The following is a 14,508-nucleotide window of genomic DNA, read 5'->3' on the forward strand; positions in this document are numbered from 1 at the left end:
GTGCCCTGTTTATGCTTTCCAATTAGCTCAGTCGGTCTCAGTAATGTTTTCACAACAGCAGGAAACCGAGTTGCAGTGGAAGAGCCAGTTTTTTTTTAATTCAAGACAGAGGGAAGGGTTCAAATTGAGACTGTGTAGTATCAGCAGCTTAAGTAGGCCATATTTGTTAAAGTCGTCTTCCTGAGTGTAATTCTGCGGTATGCTACTGAATCCATGGTGTCTATTCATTACGCTTAGTATGCCATACTGCAAAACAGTGACTGCTGGGTCCGGTCAGAGAAAGTGCAGTCGGCACTTTAAATAGTGTTGGATTTGAGGTTTGGATTCAACAACTGTGAGTGGGGTATCTAAAAAGGGGCCTACTCTGGTAAAATCCTAGTTTTACAAATAACCCCCTCTCCCTCTGTATTGTTCAGCAAGAAAAGACTCTATTTTGAGAGAACATATTGTTTTTATCAAAACAAAAGCTAATCAGAATTCATACTGGCCTCCCTGTGGGCCCTCTACTGTGCTGACAGTCAAACACTGGACTGTTGACTTTGTAACGTTCCTCATTCTGTTGGTAAACTATTTCTGGCTTTCATATTGTTTGTACAAAGCGTGGAGTCTGCAAACAATCTCAGAGTGTGTGCATATATGCGTGTATGTGTGTGTGTGTGTTTGTGTGTGGGGTGGGGGGAGGGGTGTGTGTATGTACAGTATGTGTGTTTCTCTGATCCTTTTCGCTGCATTGAGTAAATCTTTAAAAATCCAGGGCTGAAAATATCGCATGTCAAGGTGGCCCCAGGGGTATGTGTCATACCTCTTTACTATCTGTTGAAGGATATGCAATAATATTTACCTAGAACGCATCTCTGATGGCAGGCCTCAAGCTACCACACAACCTCTATAGTAAACAGAGGAGATGAGAGGAGAGAGGAGTATTTGGAGGAAAAGAAGAAAAAGGGTTGAAACAGGAGGAGAGAGGGGTGTCACCATGGAATAGTGGTCAAATAAATACTGCATGATTGCAAATGTCCCTGGTTTGATTCCAAAGGGAGACTCAATGTATTAACATAAAATGGTTTGCGCAGGGTTGGTATCAAAATAAAGTCATATGAAGGAATTGTATTAACTTTTCTTCAACTCTTATCTTCTTGGGATTTTTCTGAGCTCCTTTGTCAGTGTCGGGGTGCTGCACCAGTTTGTAAATGTATATGAAAAAGTTACGCACTATAGCTTTAAAGTGACTGCGCTGATCGCCATTGCAATGAGGTAACCGACTTAACTATGCACGCAAGAACTCATACAACCCCACTTCAAATATACTGAACTATCCCTTTAATGCAGCAGCTAAAATGACTTGCATCATTAAGGCCTCATTTCATGAATTAACCCAGTGCTTCTCAAATGGTGGGGCGCGCCCCCCTGGGGGCGCCGTGAGTTGTCAGGGGGGGCGCGCGGGCTGCCTTGATTTCCAACTGACCAAAAAAAAAGTGCTAGCAAGCGCGATGTGTGCCTGTGTATGGTCATATCCGCGCGAAGGGCCGCGATTCGCAGTAAATAAATGTCCACATGTGTCTCCAAGTGTCTCAGTAGGCTATTTTAAAAAAAATCAAGCAAGTAGACTAATAATAACATTAATGAATTATTGGTTTTCGCATCACAGAAGGCCTATTGGCCTGTTTAATTTTTTTAATGAAATGCAAACCTCAGTGAATCATTTGCTCTTGTTTCTCTGTCCTGAGATTCACACAGACTGAGCAGTCTTGTTTAAATGTTACAAATTGAGCTAATAATCTGATTTTTTTTTTGCTGCAGAAGTTCTAAGCTAATTTTTGTTATCTAATTTGATAATAAGGTGATTGTATGCAGAATGCTCGTGCCAGAAACTCATACAGTGGTTTTGTACAGATAAATAAATATATATTAGCAGGTTCTCAATAGTATTTCAATTTAGGGACAGAAAATAATTGAGAACCACTGAATTAACCAATAGTACTGAGAGTGACTGTTGTCGGGGTAAAAAAATAAAATTCTTTGCTTGTTTTTACTATATCACAGACACTTTCCCTCCGAAACCTGCTTTTTTTTAATCACAGCAAAATCCAAATTAGGGCCTGAAGCTTGCTGAAAAGGAGTCTTTTTAGCATAGTCTCTACAGACGGAAAAATTGTGTTCATCAAAGGGTTAGGTTGTAGAAGATGTGTCTGTCTTTGCACTTCACCACACTCACTACATAGAGACATTTTGTAGAAGTTCTGTAGCGAGAGTTAAAAAGATTGCCCAAGCAGAAAGTAATAAGACAAGATGTGATATACACGTGTAGCCTCATTGCTAGGAGCTCCTGTTGTGTACCTTGTAAGCGTGCTGTGCTCCTTGGCGTCTACGGACTCGTTACATGATTGATGTATCTTTAATGTCACAAATGTGAAATCTGTGTTTTAGTCAGCCCCCCATGACAGTAGCCAACACTCTTGGATCACAAATTACATTACATATGGATCAGTCAATTAGAGGCCAAGTGGCGTGCAGCCATGCATTTTAATGGCATGGAATAATTAGCATTTTGAATGAGTGAAAGGACTCATTGCACCAATAGCAGTTCAAAGTAGCTGTACAAAAAACACTTCAGAGAGGTAGAAACCTGTGGGGATATAAGGTTGTGTTTTACCACTAAATGTTTCTAGAGAGCTGTGTGTCCCCGGTGCTGCTGTTTCTACTGCAAGTAATTGTTTAGTTATGCAGCAAAATGGATCTTTTTATTCCATCTTCCTCATTACATAGGCGACCCAATCTATCCCTCTGCAAAAATGTGAGCCAGGACACACACAAAAAAAAGAAGCGTGAGTGAAATCTAATGAATTGAAATAAAGTCGATTACCCAGATGCCATCCCACTGCAAGTATCTCAGCAAAGACCCAGAGAAATGAAGTTAGAATTAAATTGCTTTTTGCTCCCCTAACAGTGGCCCCTTTTATTTCTCCTCTTTCTTTTCCGTGATTGTGTGTGTGTGTGTGTGTGTGTGTGTGTGTGTGTGTGTGTGTGTGTGTGTGTGTGTGTGTGTGTGTGTGTGTGTGTGTGTGTGTGTGTGTGTGTGTGTGTGTGTGTGTGTGTGTGTGTGTGTGTGTGTGTGTGTGTGTGTGTGTGTGTGTGTGTGTGTGTGTGTGTGTGCGTGTTTCACGTTTCCATTTAAGCCCTTCAAGTTGGTAACAATGCGCAGCTTCAAGGCAGCCAAACAGAAAGCAGTTATCCCCTTTGCAGACAGTTGGACACATCTCTAATTACTTCTCTATTACAGAGTGGGCGCAAACTAATCACAGACGCTGCTAAGAAATCCAGTGTGTGTGTGTGTGTGTGTGTGTGTGTGTGTGTGTGTGTTTGCGTGTGTGTGTGTGTGTGTGTGTGTGTGTGTGTGTGTGTGTGTGTGTGTGTGTGTGTGTGTGTGTGTGTGTGTGTGTGTGCATCTAGGTGAATTTGGTGTGTGTGTGTGTGTGTGTGTGTGTGTGTGTGTGTGTGTGTGTGTGTGTGTGTGTGTGTGTGCTGCCTCTACTTCAGCTAATGCTAAAAGATGCAGAACTTTCTTTGACACCTACTTTCTTACTTTGAATTGATCTTGTCCTTGATATATTACACCACACAACCGGTGCTTTATGCCTCTGGGGCTGGCAGCACGGTATCAATCCAGAAGAAATCTAAATCAGCATGTTCTCTGAGTGCTGCCAGCAAACTACCATTATAATCACTGATATTATTTACTGAGGTAAAATTAGAAGTTTTACAAGTAAAAGTCCCCTGTTAAGAGTTGGGTAAATTTGCTAATTGCAGTGAAGCAGGATGACTTCAATTTAAGAACATAGTGCACTAAAAATTTCGATATGACCTTCTGAATTGAAAGAGAAGAATAAAGTAAAATCAAATGAATATTACTGATGTAAACAACAAGTACCTCAGAATGTTACTAAAGTACAGTACTTGCTACTCATTCAGGATGCAAAATGAAACTTTACAATACAAATGAACCATTCACATGACCATGTTGAACAGTTGAAGACTGTGTGAACATTTACATTTGTCAGTCTGCCAATACAATGCAAAAGAAAATATATGTAACAGGTGCAACAGGTCTTGCAGCGGTACACCTTCTATTTTGCCTCTGTACTGTATATTCATTAACTCTCACATAGGAATGATTCAACATTTAACCTCAAGCTTATTATGCATGACTTCTCCCTGGCGTTGGTTCAAAAACATTTCCACTTGGCCACTTCCTGTATTTTTACTTGTGTGTATGCCTGGACTGGATGCTGTGTGTGTGTGTGTGTGTGTGTGTGTGTGTGTGTGTGTGTGTGTGTGTGTGTGTGTGTGTGTGTGTGTGTGTGTGTGTGTGTGTGTGTGTGTGTGTGTGTGTGTGTGTGTGTGTGTGTGTGTGTGTGTGTGTGTGTGTGTGTGTGTGTGCATGTAGGTGTGTGTGTGTGTGTGTGTGTGTGTGCATGCATGTAGGTGTGTGTGTGTGTGTGTGTGTGTGTGTGTGTGTGTGTGTGTGTGTGCGTAGGTATGTGTGTGTGTGTGTGTGTGTGTGTGTGTGTGTGTGTGTGTGTGTGTGTGTGTGTGTGTGTGCACGTAGTTGTGTGTGTGCACTTGTCCTCTACCATCACATGTGTCCCCACTCCCCAAACCTCAGGCCTATAGCCCAGGCTCTCAGGAGTCATCCCCTGGAAAGGCATGACAGAGCCCCAGTGTTTGGAAATGGCTGCGCTGGCAGCGATAAGCAGTTCAAAGAAGAGAGCGCATTAATGTAATTGGCTGCCAGCAGCACATTGGCCCCGTCGTCTCATATCCACACGCGGTAACACACACTCAACCACGCGGATTAGGGGAAGGGAGTGTGTGTGAGAGAGAAGAGAGGATAGAGGATGAGAATGAGGGGATGGGGGGAGAGAGATGAAGGAAAGGACAGATAGAGAGAGGGGAGGAGGTCCTCATTGTGTCGCTCATTAAGCTATGGGAGGCTCGAGTCTGAGGCTGAGAGATGAGATGAAAGGTGTCAGAGTTAACTGTCAGTTCTGGAAGGGACGTGGTTGACCTCCATGAAGCCTACACACACAGACACACACACACACACACACACAGATAGACAGACAGACACACAGATAGACAGACACACACAGAGAGACACACTGCGAGGAAGAGAGGGGATGCTCAGCCCAACCTTCAGCCTCATATTATCCCCTCAACTTCTCCTCTTCCCCTTAGTCCTTAACTCCCCCTGTCCCTGGCCGCCAGTCACCTAGTTTTTGCCCTCTCAATTTTCCACCCATTACCCCCAAATTACTGGTGCCATTGCAAATTAAATTGGTGCAATCGGATAGCAGCATATCCACTGAATAGCTCCGACCGCTATGCCTACTGCAGTGGAAGCAAAGGCCTTTTCCTTTAAGCTAATTTCCAAGTCTATGTGATGGGAGGCATATATAGGAGAATGCTGGGTGGCTTCCTCCGCGGTTATGAAATGTTTGCACCAGAGGCAACGAGAGGCTTTGAAGTTGAGACTCTTGTGTTTCAGACGGTTTCTTCTGTCTCTCCCTGTGACTTCCCTGTGATCGCTTCTCTTCTAACTTCTTCTATGTACTTTGCTTACATTTTTATTCTTACTTGCAACTCTTTCACACTCTTATCTTATTGACATGTTCTGGTTTTTCGGCACCCTGACACTTTTGAGCGATTATGAACACAAAATACAAAGGAACAAATTTCGAAATAAATATTAGTGACGTCCAATCACAAATTGGCAATATTCAGCCAAGTGTCACCTAATGCTGCAGTGAACCATGTTACCATTTTAACAACCGATCAAATAAGTATCCTGTCTCGTATTGATGGACTAACTGCAGTTCTTTGCAGTACCTTGGTCGTCTTGGTGTCTAGAAAGACTGTCAAATGAGTGGGATGTTACTCCATGTATTCCAACATGTTTATTATAACAGCTATAGTCAGTGAAAGGAAGCAATAACGAAGGAAACTTAATGCTTAATTTTACACAATGACTGCTTTCTTTTGCTACCATCCTCTTTGCTGGAAATCTCCATATTCATATCCAGACATAAATAAGGAGAAAAAAGAAAGTATCTACGCAATGATTGCTTATTAAAAGAATGGTAACGTCTTGTGATTCACTGTGTTGCAATAAAGGCAAGCTGGGACATGTTTAAACCTTGCTACTCAAATTTTATATTTTCATTTTTTTCATTTAACTTTTATTTATCCTCGAGAGACCAATTGAGGGGTGACCCTCATTTTCAATGGTGTCGAGTTATATAGAGGGTGCTTAGTGGCCAAAGAAAGATGATGATGTTAATGATAATAATGATCACATAATCATTATCATTAGCAACATTAGCTTAGCCAAAACACAGTAAAGGACCATTTAAAGCACACACTCCTCTGTCTGTCGCCAGGTCAGCCCTTTAAGTTGGACCCAAAGACGGCGCACAAGAAGCTGCGTCTATCCAACGACTGTCTGACCATGGAGAAGGACGAGAGCTCGCTGAAGAAGAGCCACACCCCGGAGCGTTTCGGCGGCACCGGCTCTTACGGCGCAGCTGGTAATACTTTCATTGACAGCGGGTGCCACTACTGGGAGGTACTGCTGGGAGCATCCACATGGTAAGAAACAGAAAACGCAAAAGAAAAACACTGCATTATATAAGCCTCCAAGCCTGATGAACCCAAAAATATCTTTCTTTTGGGAGGTTTAAATCTAGGCTGTTATGCAGAACGGCACACACACACAAACACACACACACTCTGTATACTCTTATCCTATTTATATTCGTTATGGCTAATTGGATCTGAAGTAGCCCTAGACCTCTTCATGCAGGAAAGGACCCAAATGGCCTGAGCCTATCTTGTGTGTCCTCCTCAGCATGAGATATCTTGACTGTGCAAAAAATAAAAGTTTTTTTTTAAGATCACTAATGCATTCCAAAATTGTTCCTTTCCCTGCAGGTATGCCGTCGGCGTGGCTTACAAATCAGCCCCCAAAAACGAATGGAGCGGCAAGAACTCGTCCTCGTGGGTGTTCTCGCGCTGCAACAACAACTTCATGGTGCGACACGATGGCAAGGACATGCTGGTGGAGGCCAGCCTGCAGCTGAGGCGGCTGGGTGTCCTGCTGGACTATGACAACAACTCTCTGTCCTTCCACGATGCCATGAACTCCCAGCACATTCACACCTTCGAGGTCTCCTTCCTCCTGCCCGTCGTGCCCACTTTCATGATCTGGAACAAGTCGGTCATGATCCTCTCAGGGCTACCCGTCCCCGACTTTGTGGATTGCGTGGCCTCCGATCTTCTGGAGCAGCAACAGCAACAGATGGGCCTGTGTCGGCAAGAGTCACCATACTTGACGGGGATGAAGGCCTGCCACTGAGATATAAAGGCCCCATCAAGGCCTAGAAGAGTCCACTCAGGCCCTGGTGACTGAAAGGTTGATTGGGGGGGGAGCTGCAGGGACATTGACAGTGTGGCTTGGAGTTCTGCTCTATCTTCTGCATTGAGAGTTGAGCGGTTACTTTTTCTTCTGGATTTTAGAAGGTGTTGGAAAATGTGCACACTAGTCTGGAAAAACTGTCAGTTCTGTTAGTTCGTAGCCATCCAATGCTTTGCAAATCCATCAATGAATGGGGAACAAGGTCTCTTGACTCTGAACGTCCATAGACCTGAAATTCCTGTGATGCCTATAGAGTCACTGAGGGCAGGACTAGACATCTGGTTTTTCTTTGCCATTTAAGGTATTCCTTTATGATATTTTTCTTTCCTGATTAGACTATTGGCAGGAGACCAAGGCGGGAATGTTCTGGTCAGCCATTTACAACATGCTGACAGTGAGATGACTTAATGTCTCACCTAAAGTAGATGAACATCACAGAAAATAGCATGGAAAGACTTGTCCATATTTCTGTGTCATAAAGATTAAGCAATATTTTTAGTGACCTAAATTAGACAAAGATTTGTTACATTTTAGATTTTAAACATAATTCGCAGTTTAATGGAATAGATTGACTTAAGGGAAATACCGCAGTATTTGCTTTCTTGGCTAGTGTTAGATGAGGAAAACAATCCCACTCCCGTGTTGTAGTCTATGCTGCATATAAACCTAGCAGTAAGCGTTAGCTTAGCGGAGCCCTACCACAGGGAAGTCTCCTGTCTGAATTTTTCGGCACATTACTTACTGTAAAACCACAAAGTGTCTATTTTACATTTCTCTTTTTTAATGGATTTAACTACAAAGATATAGCCTTTTTCATGTTCTTTATTCTAAGCTAAGCTAACTGCTGGTTACAGACATAAGAGTGGTATCAACCTTCTTGTGTAACTCTTGACAAGAAAGCAGACATTAATCTTCCAAAACATTAATTTCGTTAAGGATGTGTCTGCTATGAGTCCAATTTATTGTGTGAGCTAGATGCTACCATGTTGCTAATACAGATACATGCTAGTTGTGTTGTGTTACATTACAAGCAGGGTGCATTGCAAATCTTCCGGTGTCACTGCTCATGTGCTATAGCCTCAGTAGCTGTAAGTGGTCGTTGCTAAAGTCTTGTTCTTGACTTTCCTCCTAGGTTTGACACAGCAGCCTTGTGTGTGTTAGCGGGCCGTAGCTTCCAAGTTTTAGGAAGTGTTAACATTGCTCCCGGATATTAACAAGATCCAAGGGGGTAGATTATTCGCATCATGTGACTACTCGACTTGTATAATAAGAGGTTTATTGAATATAAGAGGAAAAAGGTGTTATTTATGACAAAAAAGATGGTTTACTTTTATTATTAATCTCAACATATTCATGATGCACTTTTTGATTAACACTATTTCCCCTGTATGAATAGGTTATGAAAGTAAATGAAGCGAGATTGCAGGGATGTAAAGGGGAGGGAAAGTGATTACTAGCACTAATGCTGCTTGTTTTCAATCTGAGAAGCTACATTACCATATTTACTCATATTTAGAAAATGATTTATGGTTGATAATTAGACGTAATGATGCTTAGCGGGTATGAAATACAACTAAGCAAATAATAAAGTGCATTGCAATAAAACTTAATTTTTGAATTTTTGTTAAAACCTAGTCTGGTCACTCAAAGCACTTTGCAATAAAACAGAAGACTAAAAGGTTATTAAAGTTATTTCACTGTGCTTTGAACGCTACCAGTGACCTTCCCTTCAATGGCTTTTTACCATAGCATATAGTAACTTAATCTTGTTTAAGAAAAGCGATATGATTGCGATGATGTTTATGCGATATTTACCATGATGAAATGAACTTTTTTTCTTTAAAAAAAATTAAAAAGCTCACTCTGTCGTCGACTATTCAGGGAAGGAGGGGGTTAACACTTTAACTTGCTGTCTTTCACAATGTCATGGCATGATTGTGTTCTCCTTTGTGATTTGTTGAAGCACTCACAAATGCACATGCACACACAGACCAACACACGCGTCAGGTTTTTTGTTTAGGTCGGCTTTGTCGTGATAAATGCATGAAACATTGTAGAATCCCACAGCAGTTCACTTGGTAATTATACTTGGTAAATAGCTTACCAGATCTTTTTTTCTCATCAGATACTGACTCACCTGCGCATTTGCTCATACAACTGACTTGACCTCGTACTTGTTTTCGTCATCCATCACTATTTGAATGAGAGTTGGAAAGCTGCATCCATCGTTTGCTTTTTTATTTGGATTTGAAGGCCTAGTGTGGGTGAAATATTCAGGTAGCAGCTCTGATTCAGACAATCAAATATGTATCACAGTTTATGCAGATTTAAGAGATTGTGTAGCAGGAAACCGTATGGTGGGGATTGAGACAAAGTGACAGTTGAGGTTGTGTTGAAAAATAATGATGTTTCACAAACCATCTTGTTAATTGTGAAATGTGAAAAACCTGACACCTCACTGCCCTTTACACTATTTTTACACATCACCAGGTATGAACTCAATGTTGAATGTCATGTAACATTTAAATTGACAGGCTGCGATTTGCTTGACTTAAAAAAAACACTGCAAAACACATCTAAAGGTCCAGTGATTTAATTTTTTTTCAAAACACTCAAAATCATGCAAAATCTGACATGTCATAGCCTCCCAGTGTTACACCTATCAACCTCAGCAGTGTTCATTTAGGGCGACTGTGTGATGCATCAGTCAGGACTGTTGGAGGGAGGTATTGATTGCTGCGGGCGCCACAGGCAACAGTGATAATCCACCCGAGGAACTGCAGTATGAGGGGAAGGTTTTTATTTCTTTTCTGTCAGGGAGATTAGTGAATGTTACCTGGCTTCCCGATATCCAACAAATCTTGTTGAATAATGTCTGTCACAGGCTCCAAACAGCCGTGTGTTGATTTGTGATCCAGACTGACAAGCGCAACTCATCTGTGCTCAAGTGTGCTTGGCTGGGTCACTGCATGTATATGTGACCTTGCTGCAGGTTCATAACTCTTTTTCCTTATCCTCATGATGGGGGTTTCTTATCTTGTGTCGAGCATATTCTCTTTTTTTCTTCTCTCTTTTTTTGCAAAAAAAAATCAAACCATGACAAGAACACTCAGACAGGAAATGTTCATTGCCATGCATATCAGATAGTTTGGAGTGCTCCTTGTTTGTGTGTGTCACAGGTTAATACAGTAAAATATATACAGTGAATGATTTTTCAATAGCTACCCACTCCTTGTAGTGCCGTGTAATACCCTAGAGACAATGCAATAGTTTCTCCTCTTTTTTTGCTTTTCTGTTTGCTCTTCTGTGTAACTTTGGAAACTATTTTTTACAAACTCACGAGAGAAACACGCTCCTCTCCTTTTGGCTTTTGGACCTGGATAAACAGCACAAAAAGAGTAGTTGCGTTGCGTTCATGCAAGGCTTTCTGTTTCCATAGAAATGAGAGATCATTTTAGCCAGAGAGGAATGTAAAATCATAGAGGGGAAATATATATTATATAAAGTTGTATAATATACAAAATATATATGAACCAATGTTATTTATGTGAATTCAAGTCCAATTAAAAGTCTGATCCCAAATGTGGAGTTGGAGTCACAATTCTTTTTCTCAGCTGTGTTGCTTATTATGCTGCATATTGATTTCTTTTTTTGTTTTATTCGCACATGAAAAACAATTATACAAGATACACTAAGACATTCACATACACACATACATGATTACACATTGTTGTTGTTATGGGATATATGGTTAGAGTAATTTTACCTCAGCAAAACAAAAAAAAGTGGCATTGACCTTAGTTAATCACTGTGTAGAATAGGACAAAGATGCTGAGGGAATGTATTAGCAGAGGAGTTGAACTTGGGACAGACTGTGGAGGACATCACAGTGCACCAGGCTCCCATAACCATCCCACAGGTGAGTACAACAACACACTCATTGTGATGGATGTAACTGTACAGAGAGGGACATCAACACTTCTAGTTACGTTACAGCTCATTATTTTCTGTAGCTTGGTAATTATTGGCTCACATGCAGTGTTCACAGCTCTTTTTATTAATGGTTTGTTATTTTCGTTTTGAATGAGTTGTGTCCTTGTTTTCGGTATATTGAGTAATTAAGTAAGTTCATAGAGAAGAAGGCGCCTGTATATTATTAATTGATGACCAGTTGTATGCAGAGGCTGCACAGTGCTTCTTTTTAAAAATAAAAATAAGTATTGCTTCGGTCATAAGGGCTCTGAAGTGTGATTCTGTCCCACCAGTGTTGTTATTATCCCCTTTCCTTTTACAGATGTAGTACAATAATGTTTTCTCACAGTTCATTTTATGTGACTTGCTTTCACAAGTTTCTGCTTAAGTAAAAGTAATTAGCAACAATATCCTAGTACTCTTTCCAAATCTGCCTTCATAAAGACAGTCTATGCAGAAAAGAAAGAAATCTATAAGCTCGTACAAAGACTTATCCTTAACCCTCAACGAGAGATAAACAGGAATACATCAAGTCAAATAATAAGGGATAGGGAGTAAAGCTAAAGTAGTACATGTTCCCCTGTTCTTGGCCCACAAGAATGCAAAAAGATCTTTCAAGGACTTTTAGGAAATACACCTATTCGCTCTCTTTCCAAGTGTTAGATTAAAAAATCAATACCCCCCCCCCCCCCCCGTGTGCAGTAAATCTGTAGCCATAGGCCCAGCAGTTGGTTAGCTTCGTTTTGCATATAGAAAGGTGGAAAACAGCAAATCACTTGATTGATTTCAATCATTTCCTTCAGTTCAGCTCACAGATTTAAAGTCATTGGCTGTATAGTTTGTTCACTTTTTATCCCTTAGCTAAGCAGTCATGTCACTATTCCAATTCACTCCAGTCATGCATCAGTAATTGACCAAGTCGCAGTTCAAAGGCTGGTCAGTAGGTGGAGTAAGTGAAGATTTGCTGCTAAAGATTTGGTTGTAAATGTATCAAATGCTTCTAATCAAGACTGGAAACAGGCCGGAAACAGCTAGCCTGGCTCTGTCCAAAACAAACTAAATCTGCCTAACAGCACCTCTAAAGCTCACTAATTAACACATTTTATGTTGTTTGTTTAATCCGTACAAAAAAAAAGTTAAAAAAAATAGAGCCATGGCAAACTGCGTAATCCCCCAAATAAGCAACTCTTCCTTAAAGATATTGATGTTTTAATGCCTCTAATCTTGCCACCTCATGGAAATTAAAAAGATCTGTGAATTCATTCTCTTTCTAGGGGGCATCTGCATGCCAATTTTCTAAATTCAGCTTCCAAAATGGCTGGGGGCAGGCAGGGTGAGGCTGCCAGGTTGGCAGGTCATCCTGAGCTCAGGGTGGGCTTAGTAGGGCTATACCCTTTGAGCCATCATCTGTCATTACTGGCACGGGTACCTCATTACTACAACATAGTACTGTAGTGCACATAGAGTCCCCACACTGCCTGAAAGCATGGCACACACACACACACACACACACACACACACACACACACACACACTGACCCTGAAATGTTGAACAATATGCTCATTTATTTTCTAGCTTGTATCTTGTGGGACAGGAATGTTTCTCACAATGAGACAACCAGTGAAATCTCAGTATACCTAAATCCATTACGTGTATGCGTTTATTGATGATCATATAAAATGTGTGAATATAGAGAAACACAAAACAATTGGTAGTGATATGCATGTTGTTTGGACAGGATTCTGTGTCTGCACTGCAATATCCCACACCACGGCAGTGAAATCATATCAGCTCCAAGGTCATTGGTGTGCACCTGACCCTAAACTGCTACCCCCATTAAAAAGATGAATTATCTCCCTCAGGGATCAATATAGCATCACACACACATATATCACATACAACCATGACCTTGGACAGTTTGTTCCAATTCTGTGCAAATATCTAACCCAAAGCTAGAAAAAACTATTTCTAGACCCTGGAATAGTTTTTTCAAACGTTTTCAACAAAATACTTCCCAAGAACCCAATCTGGTTTGAGCAGTGAAGAAACAAGTTCATGCTTTTTTTTTTTTTTTTTTTTATTTTAGTGGTTTTATAGTTTTATACACATGGACAAAAAAAACAGAATAATTAAACACATACAATACATACAAAACACTCTCCCTTCCCCCCTCCCTCACATAAACAGACAAGGCATACAGAAAAAAAAGTGAAATAAATAACTAAGACGAAATTATTAAGAAAATAAGCTATAAATACACAAGAAACAAAACAAAGCTAAAACAAAAACAAAACTGGGGCAAACCTCACACCTTTTGGTTCCCTAAGTGCCGCAGCACTGGGCCCCATATAGCGGGGAATTTATGGGGGTGGCCTGACAGCTCATGTCGTAGCCTTTCCACATGTAGAATGCCCACCATTTCCCTCAGCCAGGTATCAAATTGGGGGGCCAAGTCGGACTTCCAAAGGCTCAGGATACATCTTTTGGCAATAACCATGCCATAAACCATGATTATGCATGCATTGTGGTCCAATTTGTCCAGGGCTGTGGAATGTCCGAACAGGGTGGTTTCCGGTTCAGGAGTTAAGGACACATTTAAAACATTAAAATACCATTGAAATACAAGACACCAAAAGTTGTAAAGATTTGGACATTCCCAAAAGTGGTGAGCAAGTGTACCCTCGGCAGTCTTACACCTGTTACATAAAGGCGAAAGATCTGGGGAAATGTTATGCAGTTTAACCTTAGAATAGTGCAATCTAAGTGTGACCTTAAATTGAATTAACTGAAGCCTCGAGTTTATAGAGCAGGATTTTATGCTTTTTAGCGCTCCTTCCCAGACATCGTCAGCTATTCCAATGTTTAAGTCTTTTTCCCAGGCTTGCTTTATTTTTGAAGTAGATTTGTCCTGCCGGTCTAAAAATATTCCCACAGAAGATGAGCCCAGTAAAACTTTGGACAAAGAATCATCTGTGGGTAGAGATTCAAAGGATGATATATTCTGTTTGACATAATTCCTTAACTGTAGATACCTGAAGAATTTAGCTTTCGACAGAGAAAACTT

General features: G+C 40.9%; 1 protein-coding gene across 3 annotated transcripts in view; it reads left to right on the forward strand.

Annotated features, from left to right (window-relative positions):
* The window catches only part of mid2 (midline 2), a 94,213-nt gene extending 83,160 nt beyond the window's left edge, over window positions 1-11,053 (forward strand). For all 3 annotated transcript variants that reach the window (XM_080035776.1, XM_080035778.1, XM_080035777.1), the window contains 2 exons: window positions 6,438-6,645; window positions 6,988-11,053. In XM_080035776.1, coding sequence (XP_079891902.1) covers window positions 6,438-6,645; window positions 6,988-7,411 — 632 coding nt within the window. In that variant the 3' untranslated portion in view covers window positions 7,412-11,053. The remainder of the gene's footprint in view (window positions 1-6,437; window positions 6,646-6,987) is intronic.
* Window positions 11,054-14,508: the final 3,455 nt, after the last annotated feature.

The sequence above is a fragment of the Ammodytes marinus genome, assembly GCF_949987685.1.
Source record: "Ammodytes marinus genome assembly, chromosome: 10".
Lineage (NCBI taxonomy): Eukaryota > Metazoa > Chordata > Actinopteri > Uranoscopiformes > Ammodytidae > Ammodytes > Ammodytes marinus.